Genomic DNA, 27836 nt, shown 5'->3' on the forward strand with positions numbered 1-27836 from the left:
AACTCTATTACTAAATATTTTAATGAAAAAATAAACAATGTGAATAAAGATGGTAAAACAATCCATATTATAATATCAAGACTTAAACTTATTTGTAAAAGCCATGAGTACAAAATAAAACACTACTCTTATCCATTGATCAAACCACAAATCTACCTTAAATATTTAAGGAGCAAGCTACACAAAATAACACAAAAACCATAAAAAAACATCAAAACTATATATAAAAAAAAAATAGTGCAAAAAACTAGCATAATCTTACTATCATATATACTTAAAACTATAAATAGAGGAACAAATTAATAAGAAAAATATGACAAGTAAATTTGTAAGACAAAACTCAGATGTGCAGTACAATATTTGAGTGTGTTACAAATTACAATCATTACTCTAAATAATAATGGGAGTGTTTTTAACAAAACTTTGTGGTGTGAATATAATTTCCATTTGAAAATAGGCTAAAGTGCAAATTACACAATAATAAAAGAAAAAGGGTATTTTGCAAAGAAGTCCTCAAAAAAACAGTTATTAATATTATTTTCATTTATTTATTTGATTTTTGATAATAATAAGATTGGTCGCCCACTTAGTTGGCTTCCCATTTGAGTGAGTTTCGGCATTCTATCTATGTTCTCTTCTCTGCTCTCTCTTCTCTTCTCTTCTCTTCTCTTCTCTATACTAAATCTCATAATCCAAATCAATGAATGAACGATCATCATCATAAGCAGCAACAACAACAACATCTTCATCTTCATCTTCATCTTAACTAATACACTACTTTGCAAATGATGAGGTTTGGTTATATGAATTCTTTGTTTTGTTTTGTTATGATTTGGGATCTCTTAGATGTAGATCTTATGTTGTTTTTCATATGAATTTCAATTATGTGTGTTTCAAAACAGATATCAGAGAGTAATAAGTCCAGATTGTGTTCCTTTGAGTAATGGGAATGGAACCAAGAAGCCCATCAACAGAGAACAAGACACAATCACCAGATTCAGATCCCCTTCTTCTTCTTCATCAACACAACAAGACCTTACTTTTCAACAATCCATTGAACAACCCCATCATCATCATCATCATCATCATCATCATCATGATAGCAGTTCAAGTCCAAGTCCTAGCCGAGGGAGTGGAGATATGCTGTTGCAATGGGGTCAAAAGAAGAGGTCAAGGGTCTCAAGAACTGAGATCCATAAGAACCTAAACATGGAAGACTCTTCTTCTTCACTTTCTGCTGTTTCTCTTGTTCAAGTTGTCAGGCAAAGAAGACTACCTAATCACTCTGGATCAACTCCAAAGAAGTTGTTAAATTCCAATATTATGCCACCACCTCCTACTCCTCCTCCGCTTCCTTCTTCTTCCTCATCATCCAATGGAACCAGAGCTAGAAAAGAAGTACTTCTTTCTCACAGGTAGACTGCCAAAATCTCCATCTCATCTTCTTTTTCTTTAATGGGTTTTTAGTTTCTTTCTTCAATTCTTGTTTTGGGTTTTGATTGATTTGAGGAATGAGAAAGAAGAAGGTGAAAAAAGGTTTAAACTTTAAAAACAATATTGTGTATATGTAAGCAAAAGATTCAGTCTTTATGTTTAATTAAATTATCTTTTGTTCTGGTTCTGGTTATGGATCCAATCAAATCACACCCAAATCTCTATTTTGAAAAATGATTTGATGTGTTTTGTTGTGTTGGGTTATATGCCCATTCCCATACCTCATCTCACCTCAACAGCTATATGCTATCTGTTATGCTAAGCTATACAAAAAGCCCCTAAAATGTTGTTTTGGTCTACACCTTGTTGCCCTTTTCTTTCTTCTTCTTTTTTTAGCCACACAATTTTACCTTTCTACCCTTTCAAATCTGAAAAAAAATTCACCTTGTCTTGTAACTTGTTGTTGATAATATATAAGTAGTAAAATAGCAGTACTACTGTACTGTTCTTTTTTTAGAATATGTATATTTCTTTAAAAAAAATTATTTTTATTTATATTTTTATATATAGATATATTTGTATGGGATGATTGATGATGCCCTGTCCTTTTCTCTTCTGATATTTTCAAACCACTCCCTAATTTCTTTCAAAATCGTTTCTTTCTTTTTTTATATAATATTTATTTAACATTTTTTTACTTAAAAAGAAAAAAAGTTTGATTTTTATTAATGAGTAATTTTTATATATATAAAAAATAATAATAGAAAAATGTATATGTAAGGTTTAAAGTTTTAAGAGGAAGGTTGTTATGTTTTTAAATTTAGGTGGGTATTAATTTGTGTACTAAAAATGCAAATCTGTCTTTGTTTGTAGTTGTAAAGTTTCAAACTTTAATACCTTTCTACTATATTCTCTTTCTTCCTTCCTTCCCCTTTGAACTCCTTTTCTTTCTTTCCTAAAACCAATAGAAAGAACGTGTTTTGTGTTGTGTTGTTAACAACATAAATCAATTGTAATAATAATGAGCAGGAACTTGGAAGATCGAAGTGGAACAAATGGGTCACCCTCAAGAATCTGTGGTGGTGGTAGTGGTAGATCTACAGTTGGGAAATCTGAGAAGAAAGTGTCTTCTTCTTGTTTGGCAAGGTTGGGCAATGATAAGGTCTGTGATAGACTCAATTCCAATCATGTCCACTCAACAACAACTGTAACAGAACATCATCATCATCATCTTCATGATCATAATAATAGTGTTGTAGTTGAAAAGGTGAATGTTGAAGCTTTGGAATGGCCAAGAATATTTCTTGCTTTATCAAGAAAAGAGAAAGAAGATGATTTTCTTGCTATGAAAGGGACAAAGCTTCCTCAAAGGCCTAAGAAGAGGCCTAAGAATGTTGACAGAGCTCTTCAGGTTAGAAACAAGATTCAATTCAAATCAATTCAATTGTGAATTCAATGATTGTGTTTATTGATTTCTTGTTTGTTTTTTGGTAGTATTGTTTCCCAGGGATGTGGTTATCTGATTTGACAAGGAATAGGTATGAGGTTAGGGAGAAGAAGTGTGTGAAGAAGGTAATCGCTTGCTCTTTTCCTTAATGAATTTTATATTGATATATTTTCTTGAATAATGAAACAATGGAGGAGTCCACCACCACACTACCACCACTAAAGTAGTATTATTAGCTGTATGTAGAGATAGAATAATGAACAATGGAGGGCCTCTTTTATTATGCTCAACTGCAGTGAAACCAATAGAATAATAATATTAATTTGTGTTTTGTGGTTGTGACTTGTGTGGTTATTGATTGATTGGTGCAGCAAAAGCAGAGAAGAGGGCTCAAAGGAATGGAAAGCTTGGACAGTGATTCTGAGTAGTAGTAGTAGTAGACATGACACAGTCAGACACCTCACATGTAGATTAGGCACATCCATTAGATTAGATTCTTCTTCTTCTTAAGCACATATTTTCTTTCTTTCTTTCTTTTTGTATTAATTAGCCAAAGTAGTTGTAGTAGTAGAAGAAGATGTTAAGAGTGATAATAGTGAGGAGAAAAAGCTCTCTTTCTCTACAAAGTTCTGAGGTGGGAATGAAAAAGAGAAGATCAAGTTTCACCTCTCTCTCTCTCCTAATGTCAGCCATCATCATCATCACCAGGCATGAGCATGATTCTGTTGGGGTTGTTGGTCAGGGGACATTTTTTTCTTCCTTTCAATTTTCCTTGTAAAAAAAGCTCTGGTTATCATGCTCATCATGTTGTTTTGTCCCCCTAATCAATCAAATATTATACCACCAGGCAAAAGATGCTGTTCTACTTCATTTATGTAATCATTTTTATATTTAATTTAGCCCACAATTAAAATAAAGATTAAAGAGTCTAATTTTCTTAAATACAGAGCCATGAAAGAAAGTTTAACAAATAAATAAAATAAATAATATTCAATCTCAAACCAGTGTAAGTATATGTAAAAGCTCAAAACTTTCTTCAGTTTCAAATGGAAACAAATTGTGCCATGTTAGCAGCTAAACAAAGTTTCTTCTTTTTTCCCTACTAAACAATTAACATGTTACAAACCACCTGTGAGTGAAATCATCAATGGCATCATCCTCTTCCCTTCCTTACTTCCAACTGGCCCGTCCTTCCTTCAGACTCTGCAATCAATCGAAATTCATTGGTTGGTTAGAAACACTTTTAACAACACCAATGTAAAAGCATAAACTCTGACTGCTTTGCTTCATTAGAGATGTTCGTTACAAACCAGTCGCCTGAAAGATGCGTTATTGCCCCCCGCTTTCTTGGAATCCTCTGAACCCGGCTTAGCACGATCCAAAGCCTGTATATTTGGAAAGTTAAACAGTTTCATCTAACTTTGAATGTTAAAACTATAAGTGATATTCCTCAATACTTCTTCATGATAATGATTCAGATAACTTAAGGTCAACATCAATATGTAGAGAAAATGAGACAATTCTAACTAACAACAAAGACAAATTTGGGTTGCTTCTTAAAAGCATGACATCATCAACCAATGGCTTACACATCACTATCCTAATTTCTTATAGGATAACCTTACAATAACCCTTTAAATTTACATAAATGTCTGTTCTGTTAAAGCTCCCAGCACTGGTTTTGAAGCTTGATGGTATTTTGTTTTTTCAGATTATTGATTGTATTTGATGAAATTATGAGAAAGTGAATAGCTTTAAAAGCAAAAGTGTAAATATTTCTTTAGTCTTAAAGCTCTTAAGAAAGATGATGGGTCAATTATGAGTAAAAAGCACTATATGATGGATTGCAAATAAGTTGCCTATGAATTTGATCATGTACTACAGGGCTTTTAAACAAGTTGTGCTTTCTTATAGCGCTGTTCCTAGATGTCACCTCAAACATATCAATCAGCTAATAATAATGATGACCCCATGAACGAGCTGCAAATCACAGTCAACTAGCTCAAACAACACAAGTAAAAGCACACACACATTGATCTAAGACAAACAACATGTTAGGTTGATAAGCCCCGAGATCTTCCGATCAAGAACACAACAAAACAGTAGCAATAATAGGAGTAGAACAATAGCCAAAACAATAGAAATTGTGTATTGAAAGTATGAGAAACTCAATTACAAAGTAAGGGAGCCCTTAGGCCCCTTTGAAGCAACTAGAGATTTACTCAAAACATTGCATATCCACCAATCTTCCTAAGTATTCTATATATACTATTGTAATCTCACTCAAACACTCTTCTTAATACAATGACCCAATTACCCTTTTATTTAATATATGTTAAAACACCACCCTAATCCTAGGTCCTAACATTACCGGCCGCCCGAGAACCCCAACTCAAATATACAATAAAACAGTAACAAAAGTAAGAGCAAAACAGTAGCAAATAATAGGAATTGTATATTGAATGTATTGAGAAACTCAATTACAAAGGATAGGAGCCCTTAGGCCCCTTTGGTGCAAATAGAGATTTACTCAAAACATTGCATATCCACCAATCTTCCTAAGTATTCTATATATACTATTGTAATCTCACTCAAACACTCTTCTTAATACAATGACCCAATTACCCTTTTATTTAATATATGTTAGAACACCACCCTAATCCTAGGTCCTAACATAGGTGTCTATTTGCCCAGTGCCATTTCTTAATATAGATAAAAAAATTATCAAACAGAAAAGAAAGTGTACATATTTAACACTTAAGGACCATATTTTACCTGAATTAAAGATTCCACACGACGTCGCATCCGTGTATGCATGAAACCCTCCGAACACTGTCAAAGCAACAGAAATGGAATATGCTAAAGTTGCATATGGAAGATAGAATGCCAACAATTACAACTAACAGGTGAAATAAGTATCGCACCTTAACATGGTAACTAACATATGCATGGAAAGTTGATAAACTCCAAACTGTGCGGTCCAGTTTTTTGCCTTCTACATGTCGAGGCAAAATGACTGCAATGAGAGGAAACATTAATCTATTAGTATTTGCAGAGCATAACTAAAACATAATAATTTTACATACCAATTGTTATAAAGCCTGCGTTTGCAGATAATGATTCAGCAGGAGCCCCCTTCAATTCTAAAGGAGGTGTGGGTGACCACAGACAAAGGGGAGCGTTATTAAGTCCCGCTGCCCGTCTTGCTTCAACAAATTCCTAAAAGATAAAACAAAAGTTTTAACATGAAGTACCAGGAATGACCTTTTCAATCACCAGCAGATTTGCATAGCAAATTCAATAAAATCTCATCCTTATCAGCATAAATAAAGGGATTTCACCAAACCATTTAATCCAAAAACGAAATCACGTAGAAGATTAAGAGTACCTGCAGGAAGGAAGTTGCAAGGACAATGTCTACAGAGTCCTTAAATCTCATTGGAAACACAACAGTCACTTTTTCTGCCTGCCACTGAAAAAGAGGAATGTTTTACGAGAGTCAAATTCACTCATCATTCTTCTAAAATACTAAAATGAACAAGCTCCAAGAAATTTTAAGGATTAAAATTTAACCTGAGGAAGGAGGAAGAAAGACTCCTTTGATCGGTGCACAAGTGCAACAAGGCGGTCGATATTGGAAGCACTCATCCTTGAGCCAAGACCTTTAAGAATTAGTCTTAATGGAGCACCAAGTACCACTTCTCTCACAGATGCAATTTTGATCAAAATAGCATGCTTGTATTCTGCATAAACAACCATAAGTCCATTCCATAAACTTAAATCAAACTTGACCAAACATACATATTGGTTAATACACTCTATGGTTGGTTTCCATATTGCTTTCATAGATAAGTTTTTGACAAGTGTAGAATGTAGAAATGTCTATTAAGGAAGTCCTATAAAAAAAAGTGGTAGGTAGTTGTTGTGGGGTTGTAATTGGCAATGGGCAAGCTGATAATGATTAATAACCTTAGAAAAGAAACTGGTTGAACCTTCATCTGGGGGGAGTTTAGAAAGGTTGAGTTTGAGAGTGAGATTGAAGCCATCTCTTGGAGGATCAAGAACTTGAACAAAGCCACTGTATGCAATTTTAATGGCTTCTAAAGCTCCCAATGGAAGTCCACCGACGAAAGCAGTTTCTGGAGGTGGGGTGGGTAGTGATACCGACAACAAAACATGATGTGGGTTCTTCACTGAAACCTATAATTGTTAAAAATAAATAAATAAAAATGTTTTCTTTATTTAATAATGAAATAGAAAAAACGATCTTTCTTACACATTACACATATTTTATTCAATTGAGTCACCTGAATATGGAAGCGAACATCATCAAACTCAATCCAATGGTAATCCAATTCAACACCCTTATCGAGACTGTCAAAGATCAAAATGAGTATTGTATTTCAGATTTGGATGAAAATCATAATAATTACCAAATTCAAAAACCCTAATTAGACAAATATATATAAAAAAAACGTACTTTTGAACTCGATTGAGCAAGGTCTGAAGCAGAAATCTGGAGTGAGACTGCAAAAGAATCATTTTTGAGAATTGGGAAGAGAAGGAGAGTGAGGGATTCCAAACTTTTGAACTCAAACTTTGGATCTCCCCTTAATAGTCGTTATTGTTTGTTTGTGCTTTTTTTGGACAATTAAATAATAATTTATAAAAAAATAGTTTCACTTCCATTTTGCATCTTTTTTCTAACAATAATAACTCATCTTCTTAGTAAAAATAAAAATAACAATATTTCCTCATGGTGTTATTTATTTGGCAAATTTCATCAACTTTTTAAGAAAATGAAAAAAAAATAAAAAATCACAAGAAGATGTTGGTAGGTAGGAAGGAAGGTATTTTGTGAAAAAAAGAAAAGAAAAGAAGAAGTTTTCTTTAGGGGTGCAAATGCAAATGCAATTGCAATGAGCATCTTCTTCTCTTCATTGGTTGCTTTGCATGTGAGCGTCGACTTTTCTTTTAATTCCAATTCAAATGAATTCAATTGACTTCAATTATATATTATATTCATCATAATAAATAACAACTTTTGTGAATTGTGTGGACAAAACATGTTCTCTCATTCATGTTTACCTACCAATATAACAATACCAAAAAGATGAGTTTGATAACTACTGCATTACTTCAAAACTAACTCATCAATTGGCTAACAATTTTATGTAATCAATCTACAGAAGTAAGAAAGAGAAAAACAGTGGCACCAACTTGTATTTCTACTCTATAACTCTTGCATTTCTTCTTTGTAATCTGAACCAGTATAAATTTTCTGGTTTCCTTTTCTATCTACTGTTCTATTGATGTTTTGATACTTGTTTTGGATGTGCATACTTTCTTGGTCTGTGTGCTGATCTTGGAATATGTTTTTACTGAAATTATTGCTAACAAGGATGAGAGAAAACTAGCACTACTCTTGCGGATTGACTCTATTTTATAGGAAAGCCATGCCTGTGTGTGACTGGCTAAGACGAAAATATGACTGCTGCCAACAGGCTGATAGGAACTGAAATAGAAGAAAATATACTGATATTGATTATCTAGGCAATTCGAGAGCCCTCTTCTCTCCCACTCGGGGTTACAACCCTTTACCAATTTCTTTTCTTCACACCCCACAAATGAACCCTCTCCCCTCTATTTATTCTATTCCTTACTGGCTTCTAAAAGTTCCAAACAAGATGACCAGAAGAAGTATTAAACAAGACTATTGTGTGAGTGTGTATTAATCGTCGAATCTTTTTTTGCATCTTCTTTTCCTTGCTTGTACCGAGCAAGGTGCTCCTGATACTCTTCTAGTTCTTTTTCCAATTTTTCTATGAACTGACTTGTATGCTCAAGGGACTGTAAAAACTTGTACTTTTCCAAGGCCTGCAATTTTACAGAAGAATACCAGCTAATGTGAAAAGAATGTCTCAAGAAATAATACAGAAGACGAGGAAGAGTAATACAACACAATTTCTACAGGTATAAGCATATCTCAAGTACTGATCAACAAAGCATAACTAACTACGGTTCTCTCGATGAATCGTCTACCTATAAGTAATCTTTCAAAGAGAGCAAACCAACCAAAATGCTAGGAATGATGCAAGAAACAATAGAAAAAAAAAAAGACAGACAAGAGCTGAGTTACCTTCTCTTTGGAGATTGTTGGTGGTGACATGACGGTAGGCTGGACATAGTTCTTTCCCCGGTAAAAAAGAATAGTATTGTCATGCTTGATGTCGATGATAATGCCTTTGCTGAGACGAGCAAGGTCCTGAGCATATTCTTGAAGCTGATCAGGTTTGCAAGGACGGCAAACAACCTTGACAGTCTCATGCTTCTTCCAGTGAAGATGCATATTGAGAACAACGCCTCCAAACACTCCACGCCTGCCCACAGGAACATAATTCTTCTTTTTCTCACCTGTACGTTTAATGTAATGCTTCTCTTCCTCGGTTAGAGCTTCAGGATCATGTGGTTCTGTTTCATGTGGGGTTTTGGGAAGCTCCAAATTCCTCAGCTTGTCAATCAGCCATGTCTCCTTCCGTTTTGCCTGAAGCAAAATGGAAAATAGATAATGAAGAATTGAAATAAATCGTATCTGAGCGCGAGTCTTTTAGTGATTAAGGGAATGTAGTACCTTTTCGAGTTTATATCGAATCCTAACTTCTGGGTTGGGAGAATTGATCTTTTTCCTTGCCATCAAACGATAGAATTTTAATTGATTGACTTTGGCCTTCTTGGACATTTTACGGCGTTTGAATTTGGGCTGCTGATGCTGCGGCTTATTGTTCTTACTATTGTCAACAAGAGAAAACCTTACAACATCACTCTGGCAGTTGAGTTCAAGAGAGGTAGCTGAACTCATCATCATGTATCTAATACTACTACTACTTCTGCTAGGGTATGCATGAGAATGGGCAAAGGTAAAGCAAGTGTTTTTGAATAAACCAGGTGTTGTTGTTGTTGTGCATGATGATGATGATGATGATGATGTTGTTGTTGTTGTTGTTAACCTCCTCCTGCATAAAACAATAACTTTGTTTGAGTTGAAGAATAGTGAGTAGTGGTCTCTCAATGAAGATAAAGAGGAAGATATACAGTACCTTGTGAGCAGGGACTGAGCCTTAGAAACAGAACGACCTAAGCCTTTGATTGAAATGGAAAGTGAAGGCAACATTGAATCGAATCAACAAAGAATAAGAGCACTCACTGTCTGAATTTTTGTATCTTTTCACACACTACTTTCTCTTCTCATGCAAAAAATCATAAGAGAGCCATCCAAATTCTTGATGTACCATGTCAAGTTCATGAATTTAATTGTGTACACTGCATAATCACCACTATTAGAAAGAAAAAATATTAATATAGAAGGAAAAAAGGGATAAGTTTCACAATAGGTTGTCTTTGCATTTGACAACTCTAAAATACTCTTGGAGCCTTTGAAATTATCAAAGCACCCAAAGTTTACATTTTAACTAATGATGGATTTGTTTTTAATTAAAATGTGTGTAAGGGAAATTAAGGGAATGCAAGCTAGATGAAATGTAAAGCTCTTCAATAATAAAAAACTACATAAATAAATAAAACAATGATGATCATCATCACTGGTTAGATTAACTATGAAGCTACCAAAATAATTGAACAATATCTAAACTACTTAAATAACAATTTTTTAGACTACTAAGGCATTTTATCAAACACTTAGAAGTCATTTGGCTCATCCCAAAATGACATTTCTTTTCATTTCTTTTGTTAGGCATTTTATCAAACATTTAGCGTTCATTTTGCTCACCCACTAAATAACATCAAAATACAACTATAAATACAGAACAGTAGTCAAAATACAATTATAACAGAAGGATTTATAAAGCCATGATTTTTATTTTTGTTAAAACAAGAAAACTTACTAATCAAGTGGAGAGTAGTTAATGAGGACAAGACAACGTTGTCAATGGCAAGTCTTGGAAATTGATGGGATAGTCGAAGTTAAGAGTAGTAAAGTTTGAGTTTTTATTTTTGGTTTCAGTGATGAGTAAGGGTAAAGAGGGGAGGGTATTTTAGTAAATGCACAAACCCCCAAACCAAAACAACGTTGGCTTCTCCTTCCTTGTTTTCCCAGAAGAGAAGAGAAGAATGAATTGATTCTTGGCTGGTCAGTATTATATGATGATTACAATCAGGTATGTAGGTAAAGCCATTTCTTTCTTTCTTTCTTTCTGATCTATCTATTTTTGGATCTTAACTTGCACTGTTCATGCTCCTTACACATGTCAATGGCGTTTTGTGAATGAAATTTACGTACTTGTATGGCCTGGGGAGACAAAGGAAGACATTAACTCATTATGCCATGCCAATTCTTGTTTCATATCATAAAGCTCATGCATAACAAAAATAAAAGAATATTTGCTTTGTGTTGTATTAGAACTAATCAAACTCAAATAACAGAAACAAAACACCTTTACTGATGAAGTCTGCTAGACTAGTTGGTGTTTCTTGTATAAAAAAGAACAAGAATTAAGTGTTTTCTTGGATTGGATATGAAATTTTGAGCACATAAAGCTTCTTTCTAATGTGTTTTACTTGTATTTTGCTAGAAAGATAATATCATATCACTCTGTATGAGTATCAGTATGACGTTCCCAACATTTGGCATATTCTTCTGCTCCTAAGGGTTAGTGGTTTTCAATCTTATAATTACCATTTACAACATACTATGAAATATACGAATGAAATATACTTGTTTCTTGTTTTCTTTGGTTTCTTCAAGGTGTACTTTGTGCTTTTGAAGATGTTATCTTTCAAGATGATTTGTTTTCTATTGACAATGTTTTCTTGTGGTTTAGATACTAAGCTTCATAGAAGATGGAAGGGAGGCGGTTGAGAAGGGCAAGAAGAGGACGTAATCACACTCAACTGTTGCCACTTTCATCTTCCTCTACTTCTTCTTCTGGTTGTTGTTGGTACTTGGACTACAAGATCTTGTTTCTCAACCAACCTCTTTTCCGTTTTGGAAGAACACACGCTGCTCTTCTAACACCGTGGTTCTCCATTGGGGTCGGCTTCACCTTAACCACTCTCCTTGCTGTTTCACTGGTTGCTTCCTATCCTATGCTCAAGTCTTCTTTTCCTTTACTTTTTTGTCTTTTCAATGCTTTCTTATACTAACTTCTTTCTGTTACTCTTACCATTCAGATTCTCCTCTGGGATTTAGCCAGAACTCTGCATATTTTCCCGGAAAGCTGGTTGGGCGATCTTTCGAGTGCCTCTTTGTTTGGTTTTTGGCCTTTCTCATCTTCACCTTCCGCTGTTGATGCTATCTACGTACTACTTTCTACTATCATCTCTGTATCGTTCCATGAATTTGGCCATGCTCTTGCGGCTGCAAGGTCTCTCAATCTTTCTCTATTCCAAGTGTTTTCTCAACCCAATTCAGCTTCGATAACTTCTCTATTTTGTTTTGCAGTGAAGGCGTTGAGATGGAGTACATTGCCATCTTCATAGCGTTCGTGTTTCCTGGTGCTTTGGTGGCTTTCAACCACAACTTGCTCCAATCATTGACACATTTTGCTTCTCTCCGTATATATTGTGCTGGCATTTGGCACAATGCAGTTGTAAGATATCATATAACACAATCGTTGTTTTCGATTTGTAAGTTGTTTCCTAACACACATGCAATGTTCTACTTTGTCTCTTTGTTTAGTGCTGTTCACTTTGTGGATTGACATTATTCCTCCTGCCTTGGATTTTATTTCCCTTTTACCAACATACTGGAATCCCTATGGTACTTCCCTTATCACACTTATATCTGTTTTTCTTCTATCAAAATTCAAATGCCCATGCTTATTGTGTGTTTACCTCAATTTCCTAGAATAGGTTTTGGCTGTACCTTCTTCTTCACCTCTCTCTGGCTACTTATCCCCTGGTGATCTTATTGTCTCAATGGATGGTGCCACCATCAAAAGTCCCCACCAATGGATAAAGATGGCTGATTTCATAAATAAATTGGCGATTCGTAATATGAATCATTCTAGATATGCCAAAGGCATTGGGATAGTCAATAGTGGAAAGGGGTACTGTGTTCCTCATTCTCTATTAGAAGAGAGCATCAAGATGCAACTAGAAGATCATTCTGGTTGTCCTGATGATCTGGCTGCATTTGCAACTATTCCCTGTTTCGATAAAACCATATTCGATGACCAAATTCACTGCCTGAATGCTAAGCAAGTTGTGAAGCATGGTAAATGTGGTGACGGTTGGGTGACAGCCAAAGCAGATCCTAACAGTTGCATATGTTCACAGGTTTGAATTCTTAACAAAATTCTATTACTCCTATTTTCTTATGACTGACCTTAATGATTTCTTTCTATAGGATAGGACTTGCTCAAGTCCAATTCAAAGACCAGGCATGATATGGGTTGAAGTTTCATATTTAAGGCCTTATTCTGAGGAATGCTTGCAACATCAGAGTAAAGTAGTTGTGGATTCAAGGGGTTCCGACATTGTAGAATCTAATTGTGGTGGGACTATTGTTTTTGTTGGTGATGTGATCTCTATGGCAAGCTCGGTTCAACTAACAGCGTATCAACCTCGTTGGCCATATTTTGGTGCCTATCTTCCTAACATCCTAGAAAAGATCTTTGTATGCACTTTCCATGTCTCTATAACACTTGCTCTTCTCAACAGTCTGCCGGTCAGTTTTATTTTATTGTATTACCTTTTACATAACTTTTTCCTCATTAAATCTGTCATACATTTCGTTTTATTTCCCAACAACTTGGCTTACTAATGTAAACTATAATGAAGAGATTACTAGTAATAAATTGAAAAATGCTAGCAGAAGAGTCTATTTACTTCATTTCTCTTGGCTTTATACTTTGAGAATTGTGGTTAAGACATATTAAAGCTGTTATACAACATGATAAAATATTTTGTTGTGATTGATCACAATTCAAACAAGAACAAGAATCAGAGAATGAATCAACTATTACTAAACAAGAATTCAATCACCAAAGTAATAATCAAAACAGTAAAGAAAAAATAACACCAGAAATTGTGCAGACTAATCTATAAAACTATGTGTTTCATGATCAGAACTACAAAGAATCGAACTCACTAGAGTAGACTAACTAGATTACAGATGCATCTCACATGAAGGAATTCATTTCAAGAATGAACAATCCCTTTAACAACCCTGATTACCTAGTTAGCTTTCTATGAAGTTTGTGAACATTAACATAGCCTGATTACCCTTTGATGGTTATCTTAACACCGAAAAAGTTACAAATCTACTCTGTTTTGGGTCTAACTTAAAACTCATTGTGATGTTTATTAGGTGTATTTTCTGGATGGAGAATCTGTTTTAGAAGGGACACTCTGCCATTTCACATCGCTGGGTTCAAACAAGCGGGGAAAAATTCTTCGATTGTGTTTGTTGGGTGGGACACTCATCTCCTTGCTTACCCTTTTCAGGATTTTCTTTAAATTTTTGTAGTCTAAAGGTAAATTTGTTCTTCCTTATTCATAACATATACAAGTTTAATTGACTTTACATCTCATTTAGATTGAATTTTGAATTGCCTAAAAGCTAACCGGTATAAATTTGTGAGTTTACATGTTCAAATTGGTGTAAACTGTACGGGATTCGAAAATAAAAATTCAGTTGCAATAATTGTATCAACATTTGGTATAAAAGTAGAGAGACTTGTAACGTAATCATATTCCTTCATTCATATTATGCAATTCTAAAACACAGTACATTATGTAATGATGGTTAAGTCAATGATTTAGTTTGTTAAGACCTTTTTCATTGCAGCATGCTTAATGTTGGTGTTTGTGTTAACAATGAATTTATCAATCAATCCTTTAATTCCATCAGTGTTAAAAAAAGAGGTGATATGGATGGAAAGTAAGATATGTCTAGCAAAGATTGGTTTGGGAAAGAATGAAGATGATGAGTTTGGTTTGTCTATATGGAATTGTGGGGTAGTAGGTTTGTGTTAGCTTTTTAGATTAGGTTACAGGTGGCAGAGATTAAGGGAAGGAATATGATACGTTGCTGTTGTTGTTGATTGTTTATAGTATTTTTGATAAGTTGTATATGATGATATGAAGAGACAGAAGTGAAGATAAAATAGTGAGATGCGATTTGTCTATCACTATTATTGTTGTTGTTTGTAATGTATGAATTAAGAGTATGTACGTGGTTGGATTGTTGGAGTTGATCAAGATATGATATGATAATGATAAAGTAGTAATAGTAGAAGTGGGTTGTTGGGTGAGTGATGAGTGGGGTTGGTTTTTGTTTTTGTGAAATGGTATTTTGGATATATAATGGGAAAAAGGAAAGGAAACATGTGGTGTGTTTGTGGGTTTTTGTGTTGTGTGTGTATGAGTCAAAGTCTCGTCATTCGTAAAGAAAAAGATCGGAATTGTGCAATCTCACGTTGTTTGAGGAAGGTTAAATGTGATGATTCTAAGACTTTTGTAAGTATGAGACTACACAGTTGAACAACGCTTAAATAGATTAATTAGTACTACTTATATCAATAAGATACATTTTATTTTCGGTAGCCCATCATAAAAAAAAGAACTATAAAGTTAAACGTGCTTGATTTGGAGTAGTTTTATAATGGGTAATCTCTTAGGAAGTTTTCTCATGAAACAGGCTACATTGAAAAGCTCGTGTTAGTTTGTGAGGTTAGTTATCATTTCATGAAATAACTAAAAATGACGTACCCGTGTATAAGAGTTATTAGTCTTTGGAGGAAAACTTAATAAAAACTTAAAGCGGGAACGTTATAGTGTGAGTCTACAACTACTACTACAAACATAGGCTTTATGTGCATGTGCATGAGCATGAAATAGATGAAGAAGGGTTTTATGTGTTCTGTGCTCTGTTCAAAGTCACTCAACATAGAATACTAATTTGTATTATTTACTTAAAGAATTAATTAATAGTAGTTTATTATTAGATTAGACCCTTAAATCACGTACATCAAACAATAATAATAATAATAATAATAATAAAGTGATCCTGTTTCTCCAATTAACTTACTTCCATTTTCTACTCTTCGTCTTCTCCAATAATTCTCACATCACTTCACCATGTTCAAATCTACCAAATATTAAAAACATGAAATAAATAATAAATACATATAAATATTTATATATAATGATGATGAGTTTGTGTATATATATATATATATATATGTCATTGTGCTTTTTTGTTTTTTGTTGGGCCAACCGGCAGAGGGGAAGAAATTAATAGAATCAAAACATATGCTATTGCTATTGCTATTGCTACTGTTGGGCTTGTGACCATTTATTCTTGATTAATTATATTATTATTAATTTCTATGTATGTTTTTCTTATTACAGTGATGATGAGTACTATATAATATTAATAATTTAATAATGCCTGCTCCATTTGAGACCATATGCATCTTCTATGTATAGTATATATATATAAAGCAAGGACATATATATGAATATGGCCACATATATATATATATGTATATATTCAGATTTATTTTATTAATTGTATGTATGAAATATACGTATGGGACCTGGGATTACATAATTATTAATACGTACGTACACATAAATTCAAATGCATGCATACAGAACCTGGTGAACAGTTGTATATATATTTATTATATGAAGAAGCACATCACACTGTTTGTATATGTATGTAAATAATGTAATAATGTACCAACTGCTTATAATTAAGAAGATTAATTACCCTTAATTTTGTGTTTAATTTGTTCTAATGAATATTATTGTGTAATATATATTTGATATATGTTTATGTATAATTATCAAGCATTAATCCTTATCAGTCTGAAAAGATTTAATGTATAGGCTGAAAATTGGGAAATTTGAAAAACTATACATTAAAAACCCTAATATTTTATGCTTAAATCAATACATTTCAAAATAAAAAATATATGACACTTTTATCAAAAACCCAAGAATAACTCTCACATAACAACACCCCAACTCTCTCTCTTCCTCTATCTCTCTAGCTTCTCTCTCAACCAAACCCTCACCATTCTCTCTGCCCACTTCGCACGAACCGAACCCCCCTCTGCCCACCACGAGTCGAGCCCCACTTCCGACGGAGACCAGACGGAGACACATGCAAATTTACATATTTTATGTTAAAACTTATACAATAAACCCTAATCTTTAATATTCAAGGTACTGATGAGGATTTTTTTGGTAAATTAGTGTAAATATTCATTACTCCAAATATTTCTTTACATCCTACTAGCTTTCAAAGTGAAGATCTATATATTTTCAGCCAGAAAATTTGATTTTATATACTTAAAAAATTAAAACTTTTTATTATTAAACCAAAACTTTTCAAAATAAAAAAACTATGACATTTTTTTTCAAAACCCCAAAAATACCCCCCTCACAATTCAAACTCATTCTCTCTCTTTCCCTCAAACTCTCTCTGCATCATCTCTCTCTCTCTCTCTCTCTCTCTCTCTCTCTCTCTCTCTCTCTCTCTCTCTCTCTCTCTCTCTCTCTCTCTCTCTCTCTCTCTCTCTCTCTCTCTCTCTCTCTCTCTCTCTCTCTCTCTCTCTCTATCTCGCATCCCACAACCGCCCACCCTCACCACCACCTCCGACGTCCGACCTTCGACCTCCGACCCTCACCACCACCTCCGACCACCCGCACCAACACCCTCGACCCAGCCCCCCTCTCTCGGACCACCCAAACTTCGCACCCCCTCACCCCCACTCTCTTTTCCTCTCTCTGAAATCGCAAAAAAAAAAAAAAGAAAAAAAAACATACCGGTCCGATGGGGTCGGACCCATCACACCCATGGTCCGACCATCGGACCACTATGTTTTTTTTTTTTTTTTTTTTTTTTTGCGATTTCGTAGAGAGGAAGAGAGAGTGGGGTTCGATGGTCGGACCATGGGGTCCGATGGGTCCGATTGGTCGGACCCCATGGTCAGACCATCGGACGTGGGGAATATCTTTTTTTTTTTTGATTTCAGACAGAGAAAGAGGGAGAGATGGGGTTGAGTTATGAGAGGAGTATTTTTGGGTTTTAGATAAAAGTGTCATATTTTTCTTAGTTTGAAATGTATTGGTTTAAGAATAAAATATTAAGGTTTTTTAAGTATAGAAAATCAAATTTCCCTATTATTATTGATACAATTAAATATCGAGTTCTATATAAATTCACTACAAAGAACTGCTACTTTTAGTGACAACTTTTTAGTCACAATATAATTTTTTTGTGACTAAATGTGACTTTTAGTCACAACAAAAAATTACATGTAACTAAAACATAGTATTTAGTTACAAGTTGTCACTAATTTAGTTTTAGTCACAACAAATATTGTGACTAAAAACGCATTTAGTCACAACAAATTGTAATTTTTGTGACTAATACTTTTAGTCACTGACCTTTTAGTCACAACACAATAATGATAATTTATAATTAGTCATAACTTTTTTATCTTTAGTCACAAATTTTGTTGTGACTAAAAGTAAGATTTTTTGTAGTAATATTATCGTTAACTAATTGTAAAGTTTAAGGTATTAGTGGTGCCTAAAACTCTCTTATGTGTTAATATTACTATTGGTCTAACTAAGTAGCAGATCCTGTATAATTTAATGTAATAACTTTTAAATCGTAAGACGACATATCTAGAGGTGCTAGACATTATTAGTACTTAACAATAATGCTCAAATAGTAATAATAATAGTATAGGGTAGCTAATTGGTCCCCACCCCACACATATTCACACATGGCATAGATAATAAATAATAAATAATAATAATAATATTATATATTTATTGGAAAAGTGAAGATGATTGGGATTCATGTTCAACTGTAATGGGATTGGGATAAGGTTAGGTATGGTAGTTACAGAGTCCCATTTCACACTCTCTTTCTCTCTTTCTGTTTTTTTTTCATACTTTTATTTGTACAAGGTTAGGTTAGCTATGCTGATTATAATTCTTGTCATTTACTTATTTATCAAAAACATATAAATAATAAAGCTCATATAATTAAAGACAAACAACGTGGGTTGTATTGTATCCCTTGTTTTAAGCTAATATATAACATAACATGTTATATATATATATATATGCGTGTACACATGATGGGATGAGTACTTATTAATTTCTATATTACTAGGTTAATTAAGGTATAATATAATACTACACTACTCCACACACCAAATAAAAATGAAAGTATACATATAATATATATAATAATAAGAGAAATGTTAAAAAGGTTCTGTTGGTGTCTAGCATTCTCATGCGTGTTAATATTATTATTGATTTAATTTAGTATTGAGTCTTATATAGTTTAATGTAATAATTTTTAGAGAGTATTAATAGCCAATCGTAAAACGATACATCTAAAAGTTGCTAAACACTACTGTGTCCACTGTCCAATAACAACACCTTATAATAAACCTATAAAAATAATATTTGTAAAAAAAAATAAATAAATAAAAGGAAAAAAAAAGAGAACGTACGACATTATAGTAAGCTGCGTCGTTGCTGACAATGCATGTGAACCCACAACAACATCTCTGCCTACCAACCCTACTTTAATTTCCTTTTTTAATTTCTTCTTTGTTTTTTCATCATTTTATTGAGAATGGTTAAAAAGTATTACTAGTATATAATACTTTTATTGGTGTCATATTACACTATAATTAAATATTAAGTTTTATATAATTTAAAAAAATAATTTTTAAAGAATATTGATAATTAATTATAGAGCACTACCTATAAAAGGTACTGTACATTACTAACAAGACCAGTCCTAGGCTAAGACGGACTAGGTCCGTGACTAGGGCCAACTTATTTTAAGGGCCCAAATATAACAATATTTTTTAAAAAAATATACACATATTTTTAATAATTTTTAAAAATATTATTTATCTTTATAGTAAGAGTCCATTTTTTTTTGCTTATAACACATTTCAATTCAAAACTGGCCCTAATCACTAATACCTAATAACAATACTCTTTTTTAATATCATATCATTTAATTAATTAATAAATCATAAATCTTTTTTCATGGATAATTAGTATTTAATTATAATCTTGAAGCTAGGAAATGCATTCCACTATGGATCAATATCATAACGAAATGTCTTGCTTGTTATAATTGACTTGATTAAATTTTGTATGTATATTCAGATCTGACCAAAAATATTACTTCCTTATTAATTCTTTTGATTATATATATAATAGTATTGGAAAACTTATTACTTGATATTATTAATTTAAATATATTGACAATATATATATATACACGTGCTTCAATGTCAGATATAGATTATATATGTACGTGTAATCATCATCACTTTATTTGAAGTTGAATTTTTAAAATTATATAAGTCAAATTAATACTCGTAATTTTATTTGAAGTTGAAATTTGAATACATGTAATGTAGTAAGAGCATATTCTGTGTATTTATATTAATTCACTTAAATGTACCTTATCAATGATATAAAATTAGTTTTTTTTTTTTTTTTTATGGAGGATATAAAATTACTATTGTAATAATAATTAATCAAAAACTGCTTGACAAATAAATAAATAAATAAATAAAAAATGAAAACCTGTTTTATAGTGAGTGGTACACATGCATGCATGTATGTAATCATAAAACTAGTAAATTTATTAGAACCCCTTAAATCATGGCCATTATTAATTATGATTATAATTATATATATAGGTATTGTTAATATATATTGATTGGCAGTACTGTGTGTGGCAGAACCAAATGCTTGAGATCATGGTGTCATCAAATATATAATCCCAAAAATTAAGGGTATTTGTCTTAATTGTCTTTATATATATAGCTAGTGTCTACTAATAATAATTACTAATACCAATTACTCATATATTAACCTTAATACATTTCTTTCTTTCTTTATCTTTTGTTACTTTACTTATATCTCAAAAATCAATTAGCAGTAAGTACTTATAGTAACTTATAATATATGCATCTTATATATAAAAGGCTAATTAGGATTTTGTCCTTTCAACTTTGATAAATATCAAATTATGTCTCCTGAATTTTGTTCACTGTTAAAAATTTTCCCTGAACTATTAATATCTAATTTTATTCAATTTTACTAATTTGGTGATTGTCCATGAACTAAATCATGCTCTCCAGATTTTAATATCTATCAAATCATGCTCTTTGAACTTTGACATTTGTCAAATCATGCCACTTGAACTTTCATTCATGTTAAATTTTTCTTACTAAAATTTCTTAAATCCAACAATCTCAATAGTTTAGGAAAAAATGTTAACGGTCTTTAAAGTTGAGGAGCATGATTTAATACACGTTAAAATTCGAGGGGCCAAAATCCTAAGTAGCCTATATATAAATTAACTTTTCACATATTAATATACTAGTTGGAACAACACGTGCTACGCACGTGTAATCTTTTTGGAAGTAAATATATAATTTTTATTAATTTGCTAAATCAGTTAAAAGATAAGATTCTTTCTCAATAGAAACATCGCTCTTGTTGAACAAGATGCTCAAGCAAAACTATGAGCAACTATCATTAATAAAAAAAACAAGGAACCATTGTGTAAAGATGGAAGAAGTTTACGATAAGCTTCTATAATAACCTCAAAAGAAGAAAACATAGGTAATGAATTTCGAATAGCTTGTACTGCTACTAAGCAATCTGACTCCAACTCCACTTAATTCCGCCAAGGTTGAGTTTTAATTCAGTATAGCATGCGTCATGTAATGCACTTAATAGTAAAATAAACTTTACTTAATATATTCAGAACAAAATATAATTATCATATGGTTATTAGTGTGGCACTCACATGATAATGATCATACATCATCCATTAAAGAGTTGCATAAGTGTATCTTGGTGATGCATCAAATAGATTATGAGTATAGCTTTTCTTGTAAAAAACGTACTCCAACACTATTTTAAAAGTTGTGCCAAAATTGATACATTACAAAAATTATACTAAATTTAAAATACAATATAGCATAATCTAAAATTTATATCTCTATACATACACTATTTTTTAATATTTTGTTAATGTATATAGTTATAGACCATAACGTTATATTAATATTAAACTATTTACATTCTTTTTTATTGTTTTAGATAATTATAAGATAATAATAGAATTAGTGATAAATGTTTTTTTTTTGTATTTTAATAGAAGTATTAATTGAACATAAATTTGCAAGAATCGAATTTTATAATTGTGTATTTGAGTACAATGCTAAAAATTAATATAAATATATCACAAATTAAATGTTTGTATAAAATATAAAATAATTTTTATATTTCTCATTGAATACGATCTGAGCATTTTATTAACCATATGCGATAAAATCTAACATAATTCATTTATATTTAACAATAGGATTAGTTCAAAGATAATCCTTAAAAAAAAATACAATTTAATAGTGGTCCTAAAAAATCTTTAATAAACACTTATTTTCTCTTCTTAAAAAAAGACCAAAAGAAAAAAAAAATAGAAGCATGTATACTACAAAAAGTAAAAAAATAAAAATATTAAAATTATTTTTTTAATGTGAAATTATAATATGTAATTCTTTAGTAAATTATATAGGTGATAAAGTTAAGGCTAAGTTTTCTAAAAAAAACTCTAAATATTTATTTTTGCATACTATTATTCTTACAAATATGTATATATATATATGCAACTATATTGAATAAAAAAAACAATAAAACATGCTTTTACATATATTGAGTAAAATTTAATTTTATTAATCAATTAAACTCAATCATTCAGCATATAATTGATAATTTAGTAAAAAAAAAGCTATTAATCACCACATATTTTGTATATGATTAACCTCAACATAATAAATTAAGGGTGAGAAGTGAGGACTTTCTAGTAATTTAATATGTGGAAGCCCAAAACAAGATTGTCACTTTTATAGTAGTTATTAGAAAGAAAAAAAAAAAGCAATTAATCACCACATATTTTGTATATAATTAACCTCAACATAATAAATTAAAGGTGAGAAGTGAGGACTTTCTAGTAATTTAATATGTGGAAGCTCAAAACAAGATTGTCATTATTATTAGGGTAAATACCATTTTGGACCCCCTGTTTTTACATAAGTTACCAATTGGACCCTGTGTTTTGTTAAATGACAAAATGGACCCTGTATTTTCTAAAATAGTACAAATGGGACCCTGAATTGATTTTTTGTCAAAATAAAGTTTAATTATAATCCGATCTAAAAGTGCTATGACAAAACTGTTTACATTTTTTGTATCTGTTCGTATTAAGCATTGTCTTCAAGTTGGTTGCATTAAAAAAAAAAGTTGTCAAAAATTAAGCTCAGGGTCCTATTTTTACTATTTTAGAAAATACAAGGTCCATTTTGTTATTTAACAAAACACAGGGTCCAATCTGTAACTTTTGCAAAACACAGGGTCCAAAATAGTATTTACTCTTATTATTATTATTATTATTATTATTATTATTATTATTATTATTATTATTATAAAGTAGCGGTATAGTGTTTATTAGAGAGTACAACAAAAATATAAGTAGCTAGCTAGCTAGTATAAAAAGTGCATATGCACCCACATGTACACATAAATATATATTGCCCTATCTATCTATAGTAGTACTATACATAATCACATGCAACTTTGAATTTTTTTTTTTTTTTATATTAATATTATTGTTATTAGTGTAATTAAATATTAAATCTCAAATAATTAAATAAATTGATGTCAACTCTAATAAGTCTCTTATAGGCAATCCTCTCACACAAACAAACTAAATCCTAAATTATTATTATTATTATTATTTTAAATAAAAAAAATTATAAATTAACCGAAAATCCCTAATAATTAATATAAATGCATCATATATAGAATATATAATATATAAGAAAATAAAGAGATATAAATGATAACGTAAAAAAGTGATAATGGTAAATAGATAGATAAATATATAATTATAACTTGAGCTGATGAATCCCGGATTAGATGGACGACTACTCTAATTATCATTGTTATCATTGAATTGATCTCATTCATGATCTCTCTCATCATATATATTTATTTCATCATTTGTCTCAACTAATTTTGTCTACCTACTTAATTTGACTACCATTTATATATTATTATAATGTATACAACTTTATCACTTTTTCCATTAATAAACAAAAAAAAAATGTTTTATAATTTTGATGTGAAATAAATTAAAGATATTTTAATTTATATATATATGGCAGAACAGTTATATGAAAATGTATATGTCATTAGAATATGAATTTATAATACGTGTATCTGGTATAGTTTCTCCAACTAAAAAAGTCCCTAATATTATTTCTGAAAAATTATTTACTCACGGAAGCCAGTCTTAGAAGGCTTTCTTGTCCTTCTGGAAATGGTCTTCAGAAAAGCTAGTTGTTCTTCCTAGAAGGAATTTCGGATAGTTAGTGCTCTCCCTTTCAGGAGTTTCGAATACCTAGTTGTCCTTCCAGGAGTTCTGAATAGCTAGTTGTTCTTCCTGGAAGGGATGCTTGATATAGCTAGCTATTCTTACTGGAAGAACGTTCTGAATAGTCGACTCCAACTGGCTTTTTCCTATCCAGAAGCTCTTTTAATGAGTCCCTTTGGTCTGTGATCCCCAAAGCTCATATATGTTCTTGGATGCACTAAAGACTTTCGTTGACATGGAGACTTCGCTAAAGAAGATCATTGGTTAAGTTAGTTATCTGCTAACTAACTTAACAACCTTGATTATTGCAGCCACCGATTTTAGGATCGTAATCCTAATTCTATAAATACCATCCACACTTAAGCATAAGACAATGATGAACTACATCAGTTTAGATCGAGATTGAGAGTTAGAGAGAGAGAAAATATTGAGAGGTAAAGAGAGGTACAGAAAAAAGAGAGAGATTGAATTTGAGTTTTGTAAGAAGAATTTTTTGTAGATGATCGAAGATTCTTAGATAAGAGTGTAAGAGATGAAACACTTTAAGAGAACTCAATAAAGAATCCTTCTCGACTATATTGTACTTGTTCTTGCTCAATTAATAAAGAAAATTTGGTGATGTTCTAAAATTTGGGTAGAGCTATAAATTTTATCAATTTATCGGACTTGAACCAGTATATATTTTGGTGTTAATTTCTTTATTTTTTTGTCTTTATTATTTTTGGTTTTTCATACTCTGTTTATTCTTATTTTTTTTAATTATTGTTTGCGTTTGTTAAATTTTATCGTTATTAATTATTTAATTATTTAAAATTTAGTTGATTATATATATGGTCAAGATCAGCAGTTAGTTTAATTAATGTCCTATTCCTATATATATATTGAGTTTTCAATAAAAAAAATTGTGTTTATAATTAATTAATAGCATTAATTTGAATATGAAGTTAACAACATTTATTTAGTTTTGTTTTGTAGTTTGTAGTTAGTGAAAAGGAAATGGACACGTGTGTTGTGATTCATGAAGATCATATATAGTTTGGAGCTCGAGAGAAACAAGGCGACAAAAAAAAAAAAAGAAATTTAGAGAGTTAAGAGTTGTACTTGGCGCTATTTAGTGATAATTTATAATTAGTTAGTAATATTTTTTTGAAAGTTATTAACTTAAAAGAGAAATGTTAAAGGGCACTAGTGGTGCCTAGCATCCTCTTATGTATCGATTTTAGTCCAATTAAGTATCGAGTCCATATAATTTAATATAATAGCTTTTAGGGAGTATCATTAGCCAATCACAACGCGACATGTCGAGAAGGTGCTAGGCACCACTGATGCCTAATAGCAATACTCTAACTTAAATCAGATCTAATCTTAAGTAAGACAAATTAAGTTGGTGTCTAGAGTCTACCTAGTTTTTAGGGCTTAAAAATATTTTTTTTTCTTATGATTTATAAAATTTTATATTAGACTTAAATTATGTAGGACTCAATACCAATAATGATATTACATCGATGATTATATGCTTTTTAACATTTTACATTTTTTAATTATATATTATAAAAAATGTTAAAATTTATTATTAGTAGTATCAAATACATTTCTCAATGTTATATTACTATTGTTACAATTAATAATCTAATCAAATATAACTTAATTAAGATTATAATTTATAAAAAAATACTACTAAATAATTATAAGGGAATACTTTTAGATATTAGTATGGACTATGGAGAATAGTTGGCATAAGAATAAGAATGGTGTGGATTTTTGTCTTTTAATTTTGACATGTAATAAATTATGATTTATGAACTTTTAAGGTCGTTAAAAATGTTCTCTGAACTATTGAGATTGTTAGATTTAAGAACTTTTGTCTAATTTCATTCAATTTTACTATTTGAGGATTATTTATGTACTAAAATATGTTTTCTAGACTTTGATATTTACCAAATTATATCTTTTAACTTTAATATGTACTAAATCATGCTCCTTAAATTTTCATCTATGTTATTTTTTTTACTAAAACTTAATAAAAATCATTAAATTTAACAATCTCAATAGTTCAGAAAACATTTTTAATAACTTTAAAAAATTTAAAGAACAAAATTTGGTACATGAGAAAAAATCCTAATTATTGTATTTATATATGTCGGCAAGAGGAGAGAGTTAGGTAATAGGGTGGGGTCGTAGGAAGGAACGGTCAACCGTGAGAATTGGGAGGTGGGCAGTGGGCCCCACCTAACGGAAACATTAACATCATCTACCACGTGTCCCTAACGTGGCAAACTGCCATAACCGACAATAACCGTGACCACAGACCACTGAGACCACCACCTTTCTCTTTACTATTATTTATTATTAAAAAGAAAAATGAAAAAAAGAATTGACTAAGCTTAAGACTTGAGACTTGAATTGTTGTCTTCTTTCCTATTATATGACTCATGTAATTTTAACTATGACACCGTCATTAGCGCTTGGAAGTAGACCATTTAAAACTAAATCTTATTATAAGTTGAGGATTCAAAACTAAATTTTATTATTTTAAGACTATTTAATATACCTTTCAAGACTATAGTTGTTTTATTCAATCACAAGTAGTTTTTTTTAGTTCACAGTGATTTCTTTTAGTTTACTATTCGTGAATTACAAGTGGTTTCTTTTAGCTTGATTGTTTTTCTGAACTAATTTTTTTTAAATTTGATTTGGATCAGTTACTCTTTAAAGTTTAGTTTGACTCTAATATCATAGAATTTGATAAGATGTGTAGTTAAGATGCATAAATATCTATCTCAAAACCAATTAATAATGAGAGAAACTCATCGATCTTATATATTTTATTATATTTTCACACAATTAACAATGAGACTCTTTAATAACAACAACATAACAACTTTTCTTTTTCTCTTCTTTCTTTTCCTAATTTGAATTCATCAACCTATTAATATATACATTTTAAACAAGTGAGATTAATTTACAAATCAACTATTGTTATTAATTAATTTATCTACTATATATAATATAATAAGTACAAAGAATCACATACAAGGATTGGAGACAGTTGCTTTGCTTTGGTACCTCAACTGTCATCAACTACCACATTCATTCATTAATTAAGCTGTTTATATAAATATATATGAATGGTGGGCAAGTTGATGATGGAATTTCCATCACGGGGGCTAAATATATTTATGTCTAGTGTAGTCCTCATGAAGTGGTAGGGCATCACTTTAAAAATTGTTCTGACTCTCTGACATTTATATATATATATATAATTCAATTAATCCCAAAAAATATTGGTGGTACCTGAAAAAGAAAAAGAAAAAGAAAAAGAAAAGAAAAACTTAATAATATTAAGTGAGAACCAGTCAAGTCAAGATTTCCCAAAATCTTATTTCCAATATAATATATATTTTCTTTTTAGATAATTGAGACTCTCACACTTTCTTGCATGCCACTTATTACTTTTTTCTTTTTTTCTATATATATATATGCCCAACT

The 27836-nt window shown here is 31.2% G+C and overlaps 4 protein-coding genes across 10 annotated transcripts; 2 read left to right on the top strand and 2 right to left on the bottom strand.

Moving 5' to 3' along the window:
- The first annotated feature begins 332 nt into the window (after positions 1 to 332).
- Positions 333 to 3751, top strand: LOC115697982 (uncharacterized). Its single transcript, XM_030625157.2, has 5 exons — positions 333 to 793; positions 903 to 1415; positions 2464 to 2845; positions 2929 to 3006; positions 3253 to 3751. Exons 1-5 carry the CDS (start codon positions 786 to 788, stop codon positions 3307 to 3309), a joined length of 1038 nt encoding a protein of 345 aa, XP_030481017.2. The 5' UTR covers positions 333 to 785; the 3' UTR covers positions 3310 to 3751.
- Positions 3752 to 3833: 82 nt separating this feature from the next.
- On the bottom strand, positions 3834 to 7863 carry LOC115697983 (actin-related protein 2/3 complex subunit 2A). 3 transcript variants are annotated; one of them, XM_030625160.2, is made up of 10 exons: positions 7362 to 7863; positions 7189 to 7255; positions 6874 to 7081; positions 6455 to 6624; positions 6270 to 6347; positions 5968 to 6100; positions 5806 to 5897; positions 5657 to 5713; positions 4192 to 4266; positions 3834 to 4084 (listed from the first exon to the last, which is right to left on the bottom strand). In XM_030625160.2, exons 1-10 carry the CDS (start codon positions 7421 to 7423, stop codon positions 4052 to 4054), a joined length of 975 nt encoding a protein of 324 aa, XP_030481020.2. In that variant the 5' UTR covers positions 7424 to 7863; the 3' UTR covers positions 3834 to 4051. The 3 variants fall into 3 exon arrangements, 2 of the variants coding, with proteins under 2 accessions (XP_030481020.2, XP_030481019.2); XM_030625159.2 differs by having other exon boundaries at positions 6270 to 6353; XR_009683348.1 differs by lacking the exons at positions 3834 to 4084; positions 4192 to 4266 and adding an exon at positions 4290 to 4939 and having other exon boundaries at positions 5560 to 5713; positions 6270 to 6353.
- A 539-nt stretch (positions 7864 to 8402) lies between these two features.
- Positions 8403 to 10917, bottom strand: LOC115697852 (uncharacterized CRM domain-containing protein At3g25440, chloroplastic). Of its 2 annotated transcripts, none has more exons than XM_030625007.2 (5): positions 10783 to 10917; positions 9979 to 10201; positions 9513 to 9894; positions 9021 to 9425; positions 8403 to 8758 (listed from the first exon to the last, which is right to left on the bottom strand). In XM_030625007.2, exons 2-5 carry the CDS (start codon positions 10050 to 10052, stop codon positions 8585 to 8587), a joined length of 1035 nt encoding a protein of 344 aa, XP_030480867.1. In that variant the 5' UTR covers positions 10053 to 10201; positions 10783 to 10917; the 3' UTR covers positions 8403 to 8584. The 2 variants fall into 2 exon arrangements, with proteins under 2 accessions (XP_030480867.1, XP_030480866.1); XM_030625006.2 differs by having other exon boundaries at positions 9979 to 10215; positions 10783 to 10913.
- Positions 10785 to 14549, top strand: LOC115697851 (membrane-bound transcription factor site-2 protease homolog). 4 transcript variants are annotated; one of them, XM_030624999.2, is made up of 9 exons: positions 10785 to 11055; positions 11474 to 11546; positions 11719 to 11968; positions 12068 to 12261; positions 12339 to 12486; positions 12576 to 12656; positions 12749 to 13174; positions 13245 to 13565; positions 14208 to 14549. In XM_030624999.2, the coding sequence occupies exons 3-9, from the start codon at positions 11738 to 11740 to the stop codon at positions 14364 to 14366; spliced, it is 1560 nt and encodes a 519-aa protein (XP_030480859.2). In that variant the 5' UTR covers positions 10785 to 11055; positions 11474 to 11546; positions 11719 to 11737; the 3' UTR covers positions 14367 to 14549. The 4 variants fall into 4 exon arrangements, with proteins under 4 accessions (XP_030480859.2, XP_030480858.2, XP_030480857.2 ...); XM_030624998.2 differs by having other exon boundaries at positions 10797 to 11063; positions 11470 to 11546; XM_030624997.2 differs by having other exon boundaries at positions 10875 to 11055; positions 11470 to 11546.
- Positions 14550 to 27836: the final 13287 nt, after the last annotated feature.

The sequence above is a fragment of the Cannabis sativa genome, chromosome 7, assembly GCF_029168945.1.
Source record: "Cannabis sativa cultivar Pink pepper isolate KNU-18-1 chromosome 7, ASM2916894v1, whole genome shotgun sequence".
Taxonomy (NCBI): Eukaryota; Viridiplantae; Streptophyta; class Magnoliopsida; order Rosales; family Cannabaceae; genus Cannabis; species Cannabis sativa.